Source organism: Cyphomyrmex costatus, unplaced genomic scaffold (assembly GCF_001594065.2).
Source record: "Cyphomyrmex costatus isolate MS0001 unplaced genomic scaffold, Ccosl1.0 scaffold143, whole genome shotgun sequence".
Lineage (NCBI taxonomy): Eukaryota > Metazoa > Arthropoda > Insecta > Hymenoptera > Formicidae > Cyphomyrmex > Cyphomyrmex costatus.
In genome coordinates this window covers 166,833-182,589 of record NW_017275424.1, presented here as the reverse complement: position 1 = coordinate 182,589, position 15,757 = coordinate 166,833, and the positions used below count along the sequence as shown (strand labels likewise).

General features: G+C 33.0%; 1 protein-coding gene across 1 annotated transcript in view; it reads right to left on the bottom strand.

The window, feature by feature from the left end:
- Positions 1-11: 11 nt before the first annotated feature.
- The window catches only part of LOC108783198 (arginine/serine-rich protein PNISR), a 19,560-nt gene continuing 3,814 nt past the window's right edge, over positions 12-15,757 (bottom strand). Inside the window, exons 3-12 of the mRNA XM_018551703.1 lie at positions 15,172-15,425; positions 14,384-14,555; positions 10,792-10,973; positions 9,446-9,685; positions 6,834-6,936; positions 5,792-5,863; positions 5,264-5,358; positions 3,167-3,329; positions 2,180-3,091; positions 12-245 (exon numbers count right to left, since the gene is read on the bottom strand). Of these exons, the coding sequence (XP_018407205.1) occupies positions 2,181-3,091; positions 3,167-3,329; positions 5,264-5,358; positions 5,792-5,863; positions 6,834-6,936; positions 9,446-9,685; positions 10,792-10,973; positions 14,384-14,555; positions 15,172-15,425 (2,192 nt within the window). The 3' untranslated portion in view covers positions 12-245; position 2,180. The remainder of the gene's footprint in view (positions 246-2,179; positions 3,092-3,166; positions 3,330-5,263; positions 5,359-5,791; positions 5,864-6,833; positions 6,937-9,445; positions 9,686-10,791; positions 10,974-14,383; positions 14,556-15,171; positions 15,426-15,757) is intronic.

Here is a 15,757-nt window from a genome sequence, read left to right as displayed (position 1 = left end):
ACGTGTGCCTTTTTTAGAAAAGAAAGATAGACTTTTTGTACATTTGAGCAAGTAATAGACGAATCTATAACATAAAACTATCAGTACCTACTATTTATTATGTAGCATTATGATTTTTTTAATATATTATTTGAGAGAAGAGATTAAACGCGTATTTAAAATTGTAACTGTACCACAATGCTGTGTAAGTTGACGAACTGAATCATAGTGAAACGTCGAAGCCCAGCAGAAACCAGTGGGAGATGCTGAAACAAAATAAGATTTCTAGGACTCGTGTCGAAATCCTGGCGCATAATTCTACGAGATTATCGATTCCTTATACTTCAGCCTAGTAATAATCTTTATCTAAAATCCACACAAAGCATTCAGTTTTCTTATCAAAATTCAAATATATTTCCACTCGTATACAAATCACACATTATTGAAATGTTTGTCGAACTCATTTATAATAATTGCTACATTTATTTATATACATGTACATAATTAACATTATAGATATAACATGATAATTTTGATATATAGTCAATAAAAAAGATATTTGCGTACACGATCTTGTTTGGAATAATTTTATACGAAATAGAAAAAGATATTACTATAAAATAATTTCTGTCAAAATTTTTATTTGCAGCAATATGTCGAATAAAATACATTGCAGCAATATTTTCCTTTTTTGTACAAAATTATTCTGAAAATAACAAAGTATACGAATTTATTATTCCCTATTTATTACTTCCTGTAAATAAGAATCCATATGAATCCTGAATGCTATCGAGAACATTTATTTATTAATACAAGTGGTCTTCACTGTATAAAGATGCACGCGTTTTTTTTATAAAGTGCGAGTCTTATAATCTGATGTCAAAAAAAATAGTTTAAAAATTAAATCGTAGTCTCGCTTTAAGTTACCATATTTTCGCGTAAAATAACTACTGCACTTTATTAACCAACAAATAATTATTCAGTAATTACATTTTGTGAGTGGGATATTTTTTTAGCGTTCTAAAAAAGAATTATATTATTCATTTAAATTATGTTATACTTTACTCTCATTCTAAGACTTATATCCTGATAGATTCTCTCAGAGAGCCAATACTTCATTTTTTCACCGATAGTGAAATAATAATTACCTAATAGCTGTACACAAATTATTTGACATTGCACCTTGTCATGTATAAATTATGTAAAATTATTAAGCATAAAAAATGAATGACTAGTTAACACTTAAGATATGTAATTTTGAAAAACAAGATCAGAATTCTAAGTATTAAAAAGTAGCGAGATGCAGATTAAATGATAAAAAAATTTTATATTAATAAAATATTTGCTTAAGAAAAGAGATTTTTTGCAAAGAAACTCATATATTCTGAAGACATTCAATAGATAGGAATGCAAAATTAATGCTTACTAATTTTGAATGCCTAACCTTGACAAATCTTGAATTACTTGAATAATCCACATCAGTTGAATAATCCATCATTTCTTATAATTAAATCTAACAAACTTTTATCATAACATATCTTTCAAAACAAAGATTGAGCAAAACTTTCGCTGCTTTTTTTATTGCACAATGACAAATTATATTCTTTGTACATAGCTCAATTTTTTCAACAAAAAAATTTCAATTTAAAATTATACAATAAAAACAAAACGAAATGTGTAACGTCTATTGTAATCTATAATCATCTCATGTGTACGTGTGCAGGGGTGCGTGCAAAATCATCATCCAGGTGCATACAAATGTTGTTTTATTCTTGTTTAACATTCGATAAACAACAAGGATAAAACGACATCTGCATCTATACGACGATTCTGAACTTGGCCCAATTATAAGAAAATATTTAATATCCAAGAGTAGCAAAGAATAAATATTATAGAAAGAATAAGTTCCTTGCTAAGCACCATAGATTTCTGCATCACGTTAAAGTAACGTTATTTATGCATATTTCTAATTGTTGCATCAGATAACATATAAACATTATAATAAACCAAAAAAGCCGAATGAGAGATGATGTAACATAAAAAAAGAAAGAGAAAGAATCTAAGAATGACCTCTGATTAGTCTATGTAAGATGCCGCGAACTCTTGTTAAGAATAATGTAATATCACTGTTTTCTCATATTGTTCTGTTAAAGGTACAATCAGAATGAATATACAACCTTAGCTAGGAGTGGATCCTGACCTCAATTCCTGTATCGATGTGACGACTTCTTACCATCACGATAGCTCGACTTGGACCGTGACTTTCTACTTCGGTCTCGCGATCTGGATCGACTACCCCGCCGTTGACTCCTCCCAGAAACGTAGGACCTTGACCGTCTATGATCCCGTGAACGACTGCGCGTTCTCGAGCGCGATCTTCCGCGTTTCGTTCCGCGCGACTTGCTGCGCGATCGACTACCTCGTCGCCTTTCTCTGGAATGTGAGCGTGATTTCCATCTGCGGGAGTGCGATCGTGAAGACCACTTTCTATCGGTAGATATCGATTTGGAGCGGCGGTAGCTGCGCGAGCGCGATCTCACACGCTTCCTGTCGCGCGATCGCGTGCGACGCTTTCTGCTGGATCTGTGATCGCTAGAGGATCGCGAGCGGTAGTCCTTCCGTGATTTCGCTGATCTCGAACGCGATCGGCGCTTGTGACCACTACCACCACCACCACTACCACCTCTACCACCACCATCACCACCACCACCACCACTACCACCGCCGCCGCCGCCGCCGCCGCCACGTTCGGATGAGCGCGACGATCTGATGGACCGTCTGCCGCTTCGTGATTTGCTTCTGCTCTTAGACTTCCGCCGTCGATTGTAACGTTGATGCTGCTGTTCGCGCTGCTGCGACTGTTGCTTGCGCGCTTTCTTATAATGCTTCTTGGGAGCGGATTCGCGGCTCGACTCGGACAAGCTGCTCGTGGACTCGGTGCTGCTCGACTCAGAATCGGCGGATCCCGATACAGTGCTGTTGTTCGGCTTCGCCACCTGCTGGCCGTCGGCCGCCGGCGCGTTCTGCGGCACCGCCGCTGTTGGGCTTTGACTGCTGCTCGACAAAGTCTCGGACGCTTCTCTCTGATTATCTACCGTTTCTTTTTCATCAACTAAAGTATGACGTCAGGAAGTTACACTTAATTTCCCAGCGGCCACATGCGGATGGGTTGTCTGTCGAAACATACCTGACTCTCGGCAGCTAGTATTACCGGTATGATTTTCCTGTTGCTTATTACTGTACTGCTCTTCGCTACGCTGCTGCTCCTCCTCCTCCTCTTCCTCGGCAAGCCGTGCTTCGATCTCCTCCTCTGTCTTGCGAAACGCCTGCTGTCGCCGTCTCAACGTTTCCTGTAAAATTGATTCGTGAAATAAAACGACGTCACCTTTACAAGTTCGAGTTAATTGCGACTAATAATCAATATAACAATACTGCGAAACCAAAATCTCCAATCTGGATGTTTTAACTTTTATAGATAAGTATAGTGATTTTTAATATAATATGCATTATTCGTAGCATATCATCTTTTAGTAAGATTTTTTACTTTATATGCAAAAAAGTGGTTTTAAAATAGAAAATCTTCCTTAAAAGAAAATGGAACATTTATAAAGTCAATCAAATCCAAGGCAAACTTTGTAAACATATTTCAGAAAGAAAAATAAATAAACATAATTTTGTCAACATTATCAGCATTGGAGATCTTATTAAGCAAAATCTTCTCCCTTAAGACTCTTGAGTACTTAGCCAACAACTCCGTGTTGAGTTCGAGTCACGGTGGCGACATCAAATCAATTGACGGAATGGTGAAATCGGCGACAACAAGCACATGTCTGCTCGCCTTCGCTGAGAGCTAACAAGACAACGAGAGAATGTCTCGCTCTACTTGCTTGATTCAAGCAACCGAAAATGCTTTTTCGGTAATCTCGGTTACTCGATGTGTATCAAAATCAATATAGGGGACGAAGGGCAATCTAGATAACATGTTAGGTCTACAATTTAATTCTCTGTCCCTATATTCAATCGACTACAGCACTTATACAAATTTGAATTTTTTTTTTGCCATACAATCGTTTTAAGGCGTCATCCTTTCGACCACGAAAGGATCCCGCAGCATTCTTATGGGAAAATGTCTTTCTACGAATTTGGCTCATTTTTGGTTATGTGTAGTTCTCTTTATTCTGAACAAATGTCTCAATGGACACAACTTGATTTTATGAGCCGTTTCCGCGCTACAAGTCTTGAAAGGTCCAAATTCGGTCGAATATACGTGCAAATGTGTTAGTAGAAGTAAGGACTATTTATTTCCGTAGAATTTAATGACTCCAAATCCTCTCTGGCGTGCGTGTGTGCGCGCGCGCCCGCATGGTCAGCAGAGATCCCACAGTATCTTAGCCGCAACAGCATACGTACGCAATGGATTTTCAAACTCGATTTTCTCGAAAAAAAAAAAAACTAAGCAGAAAATCGAAAAATTTTATTCTATATATTTTGTTTGTTTTTTTCATAAAGAATCACGTTGTGCCCGCTTTTACATATATTATTCGGCCAGACCCTGTATACTTGGATACTATTGTACTTGAACATGTTAAATCTGAATCTTTCAAGGCTTGTAGCGCGGAAACGACTTACAGGATCATGTTGTGCCCATTGAGACATTTGTTCAGAATGACAAGAATTACAACATATCCAAAAATGAGCCAAATCCGCAGAAAGACATTTTCCCATAAGAATGCTGCGGGGTCCTTTGTGTTACATGTCATTTCGTTATTATGTGCTTAATTGTGAAAATGTGACATGTCTCGTACTTATGAAAGTCCTAAAAATAGACGAAAACTAAAGTTATCTTGGAATTTTATACGTAAAAGCGTATTTTTTACTCACTCCAATAACTGTCAAATCATGTGTTTCCTACCCATATAGAGGCTCACTCTTTACGTGTCTTTTACAATCATTTATTAACTGTAAAGGGAGAAAAGGATAGTTTTCGTCCGTTTTCCCAAGTGTTTCAAAGCGATCTCATCGTTTCAATTTATCCAAATTGTGTTTATTTACAAATGACACGTAACATAAATTAACGTGTCATTTCTCGCTTTTGACGTCACGATCCCAACAAGGCCGTGGCGATTACTCAGGTGTCTTAAGATTGAAAATCATATTTTGAAAAAACGATAAGGCACAAATAACATGCATATCGTTATTCATGGATTGAGTCACTTTACGTATCCATAAAAGTTAATCCAAATTAAAAATTTCGCAGTGTTTTCTGGTATAAGAAAATTCATACCTTCAACTCTTCATCGCTATCATCATTCTGAATCTGTGTGTGCTCGTTCTGCTCTTCCTCGGATTCGCTGTTACTGTCATTATAGATGCTCAGACCTACGACAGACAATAGCCAGGAATTACATCCGTTCTGCGTGCACGCGACACTCTCGATGATGCCGGAGGGATAGAAAAACAAAAAAAAGAAAAAATATATATGCAAAAATTCAGCTCTGGCTAATTTTCACAGCCATTACTTTCATCAAGAAACGTCCTGAGAAAGAGCGCGCAAAAAAGAGAAAAAGAGACAGAGAGAGAGAGAAAGAGAGGGAGGGAGAGAGAGGGGGATCACCTCCCTTTCGGTTGCAGTGATAAATAATTTCTACGAGAGAACGGCCGAGTTTAACATCAAGCTGAACTTAAACTTGTGCGTAATCACACAGTGTCCCTTTTCTTTCTCTCCTTTCTCTCACGAGTCACTGCGTCACTGTTTCACGGCCGTTCCCTACAGATATCGCCGTGCGTTATAAGAGCGTCAAAGCGTACTTACCGAGTGATTCATGAGTGATCTGAGCAAGAGGGGCCATGTTGAGGGATGCGACGGGGGTCTCTCCTGCAGGGACTTACAATACACACGCATTTAGTAATCAATCGCTAAAAGTGTGCAGTACCGCACACGGATAACGCCCCCGATAATATCGAATGGCTATGATCTGCCCATTCGCGCAAGGGGGGCGAATCATCCCTTCGCTTCCTCTATGTACCTTAAGAAATCTTTAATAGCATTAGGTATTCCATACTTATAAGTTAAACTATAATATTCTAATACCCTAAAGAAAAATTACATCTACATCGCGCGACTTGCTATGCAGCTTGTAACTTTCATTGCCGATACTTTAAAGAATAAAGTTCGCAATTCACGAAACGAAGTTTATTAGAGATACTTATAAAAACTCGGATAATGCCTTTAAAATGTTTACAAATCAAACGATAAAACGATAAAATGCCTATGCATAAATGGGTATGATAGATACAACACGTATTTTTAATTAATTGTACATTAAATATTACTAAATTGTAGACGTCCTTATAGAAACAATTTTCGGTTGTTAAAACACTATTTACACTATGATATAAAAGTATATTTTAGAGTGCTTTTATCATAGAGATATATATATATATATATATCTCGCGAAAAAGATCATTGCCGGATATAAGAATGCCGGTAATGTAAAAATATCTTAAAAATCTGCAGCACGTAATCACGGGACGATTACGTGATTAAAAGAAAGAGAAAGAGAGGGGGGGAGAGAGAGAGAGAGAGAGAGAGAGAGAGAGAGAGAGAGAGAGATGTCTTACGCTACGCGCAAATCTCTGAAAACGCAAAACATAGGATATCCTGAAATTGCCGAATAATTAAGTCTACATGTTAAGGTATCTCTGTTTAATGCTCTCAAACTTTGTATTATACAATCGCACAGCTTCGCCGCAGCGTGGTACTGCGAGTAGACTCATTGACTCGGATTCTGTGCCCCAATGGGCGAAAGCATGGAAATTCAATCGGTTAGTTCTATCGTGTATCTGGGGGGTACCTTTGGCACGTGCGCGGCTCCAAACCTCCCTGCATATCGCTCCAATTTCTTCGTTCGTCACTTCCAGAAGTATTTCCGTCAATGATCTCCTCACTTTCAACATCTGCGTAACAGAAGACACGATGCAATCCATTCCGGTATTAGGAAATTCATTACAATTAATTAAACATCTGTTGCTACAGATATTAATTTAAATTATCTTAGGTCTGTCGAGTAATGTTTAGTTCTTTGACTGCCATGATAATTTCGACAATGATTTTAATAAACTTATTATAGAACGTTATCGATAATAAATTCGTTCACTTAACTTATTTCTATTATAGTATATTATATTATTTTTTTAAATATTACTCTTTGTTGTTTTTATTTATCTTTATTTTTATTTATTTTTATTTTTTTTAGGTCTTAATATAATTGACAAGTTTATTTAACGTCTTAAACATTTAATAAAATTCTTAATCAAGATCATAAATATACAGTCGAAGCTCCTTATTCAAAAATTTATTATTCGCAAATTCGTTATTAGCAGTTCATTTTCTTTATTTATAATAAATATTTTTTTTATATAAAAATTATCGTTCATACACGCGATTATATATTGACTATTGCTACCTGAAGAAAATCCTAAAGTGATCTATGTTACAGACCAAACGTGATTTCTTTTCCGACAAGGAAATTATTTTGATTGGGCGCGCACAATCAACAATAGAATTAATAAATCCCTTTTTACAATAAATGTATAGAAATGTATAGACAATATTGCAATATAAATTGAACAATTTTATTCAAAAAACAAACAAAAAAATAGAAAAATCACAATTATCGGCTTCTGCCATCGACTAACATTTGTTTTATGTAAAAGTTTTATATATTTTACACATAAAATAAGCTTAATACGTTTTCTAGGGATTATATATAGAAAAACATTGATGTTCTTTTAGAAATGAGCTAAGAGCTTTATTATAAGAGAAATAAAGAAAAATACGCCTAAAAATTTCTCTATATAAGAGCATGTGATATTGATGTAGTATTGAGTCGGAAACAAAAGTTTATAGTGCTAGAAATTTCAAAATTCAAACGGCTATATAACTTCATTAAAATTAAACATTTAAATAAAAAAAATTTTTTAAGCGTAAACAAATCACGTTACTTTCGAAAGATCTTTTAAAATTCTATGAGTTTAGTAATTTTTACATACAATATATTGAATTGGGGAAAAAACCTTTGTACATACATGTAAAAGCATCTTTACTTTACCTTACAATATCTTCATCAAAAATAAACATAATTTAAATTTTAAAAAATTGTAAAATTTAAAATCTTTACTTTCGAAAAGTTTATTAAAACAAGTCTGGAACTAGCAGTCGTACCGTTCAGACGTATTCCGTCAGCTCCTGTTCTTTCGTGTCAAAAACCGTTTTCGTCGTTTTTGTTATTGTGTCAATAAAGTGTGTTGTGCTCTTGGCTCAAATCCTGTATCTTTATTTTCGCGTCTCGGGAGTGCGCGTTTGCTCGGACTTGCGAAACAATCTCGTGCAGACGTAACATATATATAATATATAATACTTATAAAAAAAACTAGATTTTTCAAACTAGTTAACAAATAAAATTAGTTAAAATTATATATTAAATATATCCGTTTATTATATACATTGTATATTTTATTTTAAATAAAAATAATAATCTTCTCTCTCTCTTTCTCTCTCTCTCTCTCTTCGATTTTTTGTTTAATTTTTCTTAGTATATATATATATATATACATATATTATCACATAATTTCTATATTTATAAATTCGTTATCCGATAATATTGAATACCTAATTCTTGCGAATAAGAAGCATCGACTGTATTACTTTATTTTTTACATTATCTTAAATATCTATTATTAATATTTATTATTTCTGCTAGACTGACTAAATTTTCAATTATTATTGTAGATTGATAAAAATCTCTTACTAAACAAAATAAAAAATCCTTTAACAGGATTGAAGACGCAAAATTAGGCAAAATTAGGAGGAGACTTCATATTAATTGTAAGTATTCCACGTTATTTCAATGTATAACCTAAAAGAACAAGGTTTAAGTTCCCATTTTATCCCAACTAAGAGATTCTAGAAGCTCCCATTATTTTTCTACAGATGTTAAGAATTAATAAAAACATTTTTTTTTACACACACATTTCATTTCGTTTTGTTCAAAAACTAGAACTAATTTAGTATTCTTAAAGTTATATTTATATTCAGCGCAATTAGTAAACAATTAGTACCTATGCTCTTAAAAACAATATGAAAACAATGAAATTTTATTCCCCAGTGTTATAAATATGTAATGTATATTCATGGCCACTGCCACTTAGTATTGCTACATTGAACTACATTTTGACTTTTATAAAATTTTCATATTGACTTTTATAAATATATATTATATTATATAGGGAGATCTTTTAGATGAATACAAAAATTGAATTCCAAAACAATAGTACAAAATTAAATGCTATAAAATAATATATCCAAGTAAAAAATTTTTTGAGAGCCGAAATAAAAAAACCGCTTTTTACCGAGTCTTTTATTCACAAAATTTATAATTTTTATCATTTTCATCTTTATGCTTACCACATCCTGTAAAATTTCCTCCCGAGACCGTTTCTGTGTAATCGGGACCGTACTAACCACAGCGGTGGGGCTCTCATCGGGACCCGTATGAGACTCGGGCGAATCGGCGTCCCTGAATCGCGATTTTCGCGGCCGAACAATGATATCCGGGGTGCGATCGTAGGTCTTTTCCACAGATTGCTGTCCACGTGCGTTACTCGCATCGAAATCCTGCTCGGTTTCCTTTTCCGAGTCCGAATCCTGTAGAAGATGGATATAATTTCACATTTTTAAATTCGCAAAGTTATATTCATCACTGGAACAACATAATACGATATTATGGTTTCTATTCACTTTCCTCATTACTATTAAAATTGTTACAACAGAAGTAAAAAAATACACACTAAAATTCATATAAAATATATTAATATAGAAATATATTCCAATAAATTAATATAGTTACAATCAATGGAACCAATTTATGAAATATATCAAAAACTGCTTTTATTTTATTACCATATATTTGGAAATTAATTATATATATACATATGTATGTATATATTATATAACCAAAAACAAAATACCTATGCTCATAGTTATAACTGTCAAATTAATAATATATAAAAATAAATATGATTTAATTTCTTCCCAAAACAATAAAATAGTTTTCGTTATATTTTATAAATCTATTTTACAGATTGTGTGCGTGCTCGCGCGCGCGCGTGTGTGTGTATGTGAGTGGGTGGATGTGGCGCGCGCGCGCGCGTTTAATATATGTATAATTTGAAAATTTTTGAGCGCTTTTCAGCAAAGGACACGAACGACACAATGTAACACAGCGAATCATTATATTCTTGTTGTTCGCCAACGTTAAATAAAAATGAAATGATCACTGTGTTATACAGTGTCATTTGTTGGAAAGCTCTCTTTATTGTTTTCTTATATCCGACCGTCATAATTTAAATAATAATATGGTGAATAAACAAGAGTTTTTTTTTTAGAACATGCCGGTTAAGCTGGATTTTGAATGCTTCTAATATATAATTTTGTGTGAATTTATATACTACGTATGTAGATTTTTAAATGTGCGCCAAAATTTTTTTAGACTTACAACACAAACTCTAATAAACTATCGCAGTATCAAAATTGTTAAATTGACTAACAATCTAACAATTTTGATGTTCATATCATCTTGTATCTTAATAATGTTGAATGATTAAAATCTATGAATGACTTATTAAAAATGTGTAAATAATTAATTTATATTGCGAAAAATATTACCTCGGCCGGGAGTCGAACCCGGATCTTTGGCATTCCATACAATATAAATTAATTATTACAATATTTGATTTTTTTTTAATACTTACAAATTTACTCTTGCTAGGATTGAGCACTGCACGCGCTTCGTCCTCTGCTTGCTTGCGAGCTTCTAATTCCTGCTTTCTCAGAATCTCTAGTCTTTCTTTCTCCATGGCCTTCTGTTTCTCCTTCTCCATCTTCTCCAAGCCTTCACGAATCCACGCCGGTAACTGTCTCCGTTTTGCGGCGTCTATAGAAAATGCATTTAAAAAAATGTATAACTGACGATTTGCATTGAAATTTCATAATTGCCAAATCAGCTGAATCAGTTTCAGTAATTGTAAGGCATTATTATCCGTGTTACAATTCAATGTTGTTAAAAATAAAAAGTAATAATAAGACTATATAATAATAAAACAAATTAGAAAAATTGAAAGGCTAAGAGCCAATTATGTAATAAAGAAAGTTTAATTTAAAGACATAAAAATAAAAATAATTACATAAACAACAAACGTTTCAACACCGATCGGGTCATTCTCAATGTTACAGTAAATGTATTATTATAAAATAATTGTGTGTGAAAATCTACAAAATATTGAAAACAATAAAGAAACAGAGCAACAAACCATAAATTCGTTAAAATATTAAACTAACGGTAAATAAAGACTGTCATTTGTATTAAAATATAAAGTTTAATAATAATTAAAAATTAAAAACAAAAATTAAACACAAACGTTTCTACCTCTGTTAGGTCATTATCAATGTTAAGTCGCATGTTGTTAATGATGTAAGAAATTATGACATTATTAGTACATTGTGTAACAAGTGTGTATTAGTTGTTTATTGTGCGACGCGGGCGCGGGAGCGCACGAGCGAAGCGAGTGCGCATGCGCGCCCATGTCGCGCTATAAACAATTATAACACATGAGTTGCACATAGATTTTTTCCTCATGCGTGCACGTAATGTGCCCTATACCGAAACGCTTTTGCGTGCGGTAAATAGCCAATACCTCAAGCCGTTGAGTTATTTCTCTAACCCCACGCAAAAGCGTTACATTACATTATGAAAAATTACGCAACGCAGTGATAGCGCTCGTACAAATATCAACACGGAGAAACGCGCCGACCGAAGCGTTCTTTCGGGGCATCGGGGGGGGGAGGGGGGGTAAGCATAGTTTTCTCCAATAATAAAAATAACTACGACAAAACGACAATACAGTATCTATAAATATCATTTAACTTACAATAACGTTTAAATTTATATAATTTCAAATTGTAATAATCTCACAATTATAATTAAAAGTAATGAGCAATACAAAATTTTGTATTGTTAAATATTTATTTATGAAATATTTTAATTTCTTTTTCGGGGGAGGGGGCTGCGCCCCCCTGAACCCCCCTCCTTCCTACGCCCCACGCATCACCCCATAAGTCGCACGAACGAAGCGACTTTACATTCACACTTGCTTCGCTCGTACGACTTTATATTCGCACTCGCTTCGCTCATGCGACTTTATGATTGTATAATATATTACTAACACAGTGCACTCGTGATGAAAAATAATATAAAAAACGTATAAATTATATAGAAAAATAAAAAAAAATATATAAAATTGGATGTGAATCTCTCTCGCATAATCGAAGTTATTTCGGCTAATTCATCAAGAAAACCAAAAAACGATGCAATTCGTCTGATTATAAATGTAATTTGTAAAATCTTATGGAAATTATTTCTGTCGAAAAATAAAGTCAAATAATAAAATAATGTAAAGAGACTCAAAATGTAACATAATATTAATTATAAAGTCAAATAATAAAATGAAAATAATGTAATGTAAAGAGAGTCAAATCTTAAGGTAATAAAATGAAATTGATATGATGTAAAAATAAACATATAATACACCGTATCAATTTTTATTAATTCAGATTAATTAAATTAAACAATAAAATTACCTTATAAAATCATATTGAAGTACAATTGTAAATTATTTTGTTGTTAGACAATACGATGAGAGCAAGTTAAAGATGTTTAAGCTATAAATTTTGAAATCCGAATAACAGACATTTCAAGTATGAAAACAATAAAGGAAATAAGAGAGAAAAAGGATCAGGAAAGGGTAAAAATGTAACAAAAGTGGGGATAAAAAGTAAGAGGTAAGGGAAGTTAAGAGGGAGAGAAAGAATTAATAATCAGGGAATAAGTTTCTAGTAAAGATTCTGTATCGTTTTGTTTATTAAGACCCTGTTTCTGTCTTTTAATATAAATCATATCAGACACCAATCTTTTGTTGTAAGAAGATTAAAATTTGGACATCATTCCATTTAAATTTGTGATCAAAATTTATGCAATGATCTATAATGACAGAGGGAGAACCTGTCCTTTTTCTAATATCAGATATATGTTCTTTTAATCTAGTGCTCAATTTTCTTTTCGTTTGACCAACATAGCTGACTTCACAATCGTCGTAAGAAATCTTATAAATTATGTTGTTATTAGAAAGATGTTCCAATTTATCTTTACTTCTTTTTATGAAACTTTTTAAGGTGTTGGAATAGAATAGGTTAATTTGCAATGGAACATACTGGAAATGGGAAGGAAACTTTCAGAAATCAATTTAACATAAGGAATTGTGTTTCAACTTGTTCCTCCACATTTGCAACATTTAACAAATCATAATAATTTCTCATTGTACAACAATTCTTCGTTTAATAGACTTAAAAAACATCAACTGAATTATGTAAAGACTATTATGCGATTAGAGTTAAGAGATGCTTATTGCCACCTTCATAAAACTAGAATAGACATTTTTAATTTGTCAAATACAGCTTGTGGATTGCTGCCATTTCAGGTATAGTGTGAATTTTTTAAATATTTGGATAATATCAATGATTCTTATTTTGTTGCACAGATGCGTAAAATTTGTAATAAATAAAAAACGCAAAAAATTTATCGTGGTAATACAATTGTCTTTCTAAATTCGTTGAAGCAAGATTACAAAAGAAGTAGAGAGCAAATGATTTCGACTTATGATGATTTCTGTCTTATTATAAAAAGACAAAAACATGGAATCAATAAACAAAATGACACGGACTCATTGCCTGAATTGTATTCTAACATCATACATTTTTAATTCGGGTGTTATTAAAATTATATTTCATCAATTAATGATACTGTAATTTAGATGTTTTGACTACACAGAGTCTTCTTCAATGTAACAAAGAACCAATCACTAATGCATATGTACTTTCATGCATCTGAATGCGAATATAAAATAATAAATCAATATCTGATACCACACGTTCTAAAAAAATATCTGTTCCCTTATTAATCCATTCATCGCTCTAAATCTACATATTACAGAGATTATATATTAACAAAAATATTATTCTTAATATAATATTTATTCATATCGGTAAGAACTTTTGCACCGATTTAATATTTAAACAGTGATGATGAGCTGACTATGGTGGCCAGAAAAAAGGAAAGATTAGATAAATTGCTACTCGAATATTTGCAACTGTTAATTGCGCAAGCGTCTTTTAGATTTAGTTTTGCTACCAACTAAGATACATTGATTACCCTAAGTCGAATCACAAACAGTACAAATAAACTCAAATGCAATTATTATTTTTTAACACACAATTCGTTATAATTTTTACCTATAGTCGTAGTAGTATCTTCCTCCGGTGTCTTTTCTCTGTCATCTCGACCTCGAATAGAGTCCATCGCTCTCATGTGAGGTCCTCTATTTGCATGTCTCATACCCTTCATAAAAGGAAGCGGCTGTGGTGATATTGCATTAGGTGGGTCACCAGACCAATAGTTAGAAACCTGTGATAAAGACATTTATTAAGATACTTAATACAATATACGACGTCCATTAAAACCGGTTGATTTGAAGTCGGTGGGTTCTGAATTTAATCTCGATCCTTATTTCATGTATGTCTCGATTTAGTATTATAAGACTGAGTAAAGAGGTTGATTGAAGTTTGCGAATAGTAATCCTCCTCTCTTTCAGATTGCTATTTTTAATAAGAGATCTTTCCTTTTGTATTACTCAATTTAACTTTACAATGTCAATACTTTTATTATTATTATTCTTTTTATGATTTGCATATAAATTTAGCCTTTATCTTACAGAAAGGCTAAATTAAAAAATGTTTCTCTATTTTTCTTTCTAAATTATTAAAGAATAAGTTATATTAATATTATTTATAATTTTACCATTTTTTATTTCTGATCGTCTTTAGTAGTTTTCTTTTTCTTATATTGCTTTGCAACTAACTTTACATTTACTTTATTTATTTGCTTTATTTTAGCTATATATAAAATAAGAAAATACTTAGCTTGAGAATGGACCATTCGAAAATCCTTTGGATCTCATTTAATCTAAACTATTCTATGCCATTTTAAAACACAAAGATTTCGTTTTCTTTAATTTCTTTACCTGATTATAAGGTTGTCCTGGTGGCACAGAATTATATGAGTACAGCGATGGCGCAGGGGGAGGTGTATTGAAATCAGTAGTGGTCGATGATATCGTTGGTGCAGGTGGAATAACCGAAACGGCTGGAAGTCCAATTGGTTTGCCATCGGGATCTACGGTAACACCTGGAGGAGGAACGCCACTCCATTCCCAATTCCCGGTTCCAGATGTCGAAGCATTCCAGTGACCCCATTGGTTCCACTGAGTCCAGGCTTCTATTTCCATCAATATTATATCATGATAAGAAGGTTGATGACAAGAATTTCTCTTGTTATCAATTTCAATAGTAACTATTTATTATGTATGTTAATTACTGTGGGGGTGATTCAACTTCTGTTCAACATTTAAATTTCTCTGAGAAACATGAAATTCCATATCTCTCGTAACAGTAGGGAAATTTTCTATAATATAAAATTGGAGCAAGGCAAACAAAATAAAATAATAATAACAAACACAGAAGAAAGCGGATATCAAAATTAATAAGAACCTATCACAACTGTCTGAATTGATCTGTCTGAATTGAATTATATATATATATATATATATA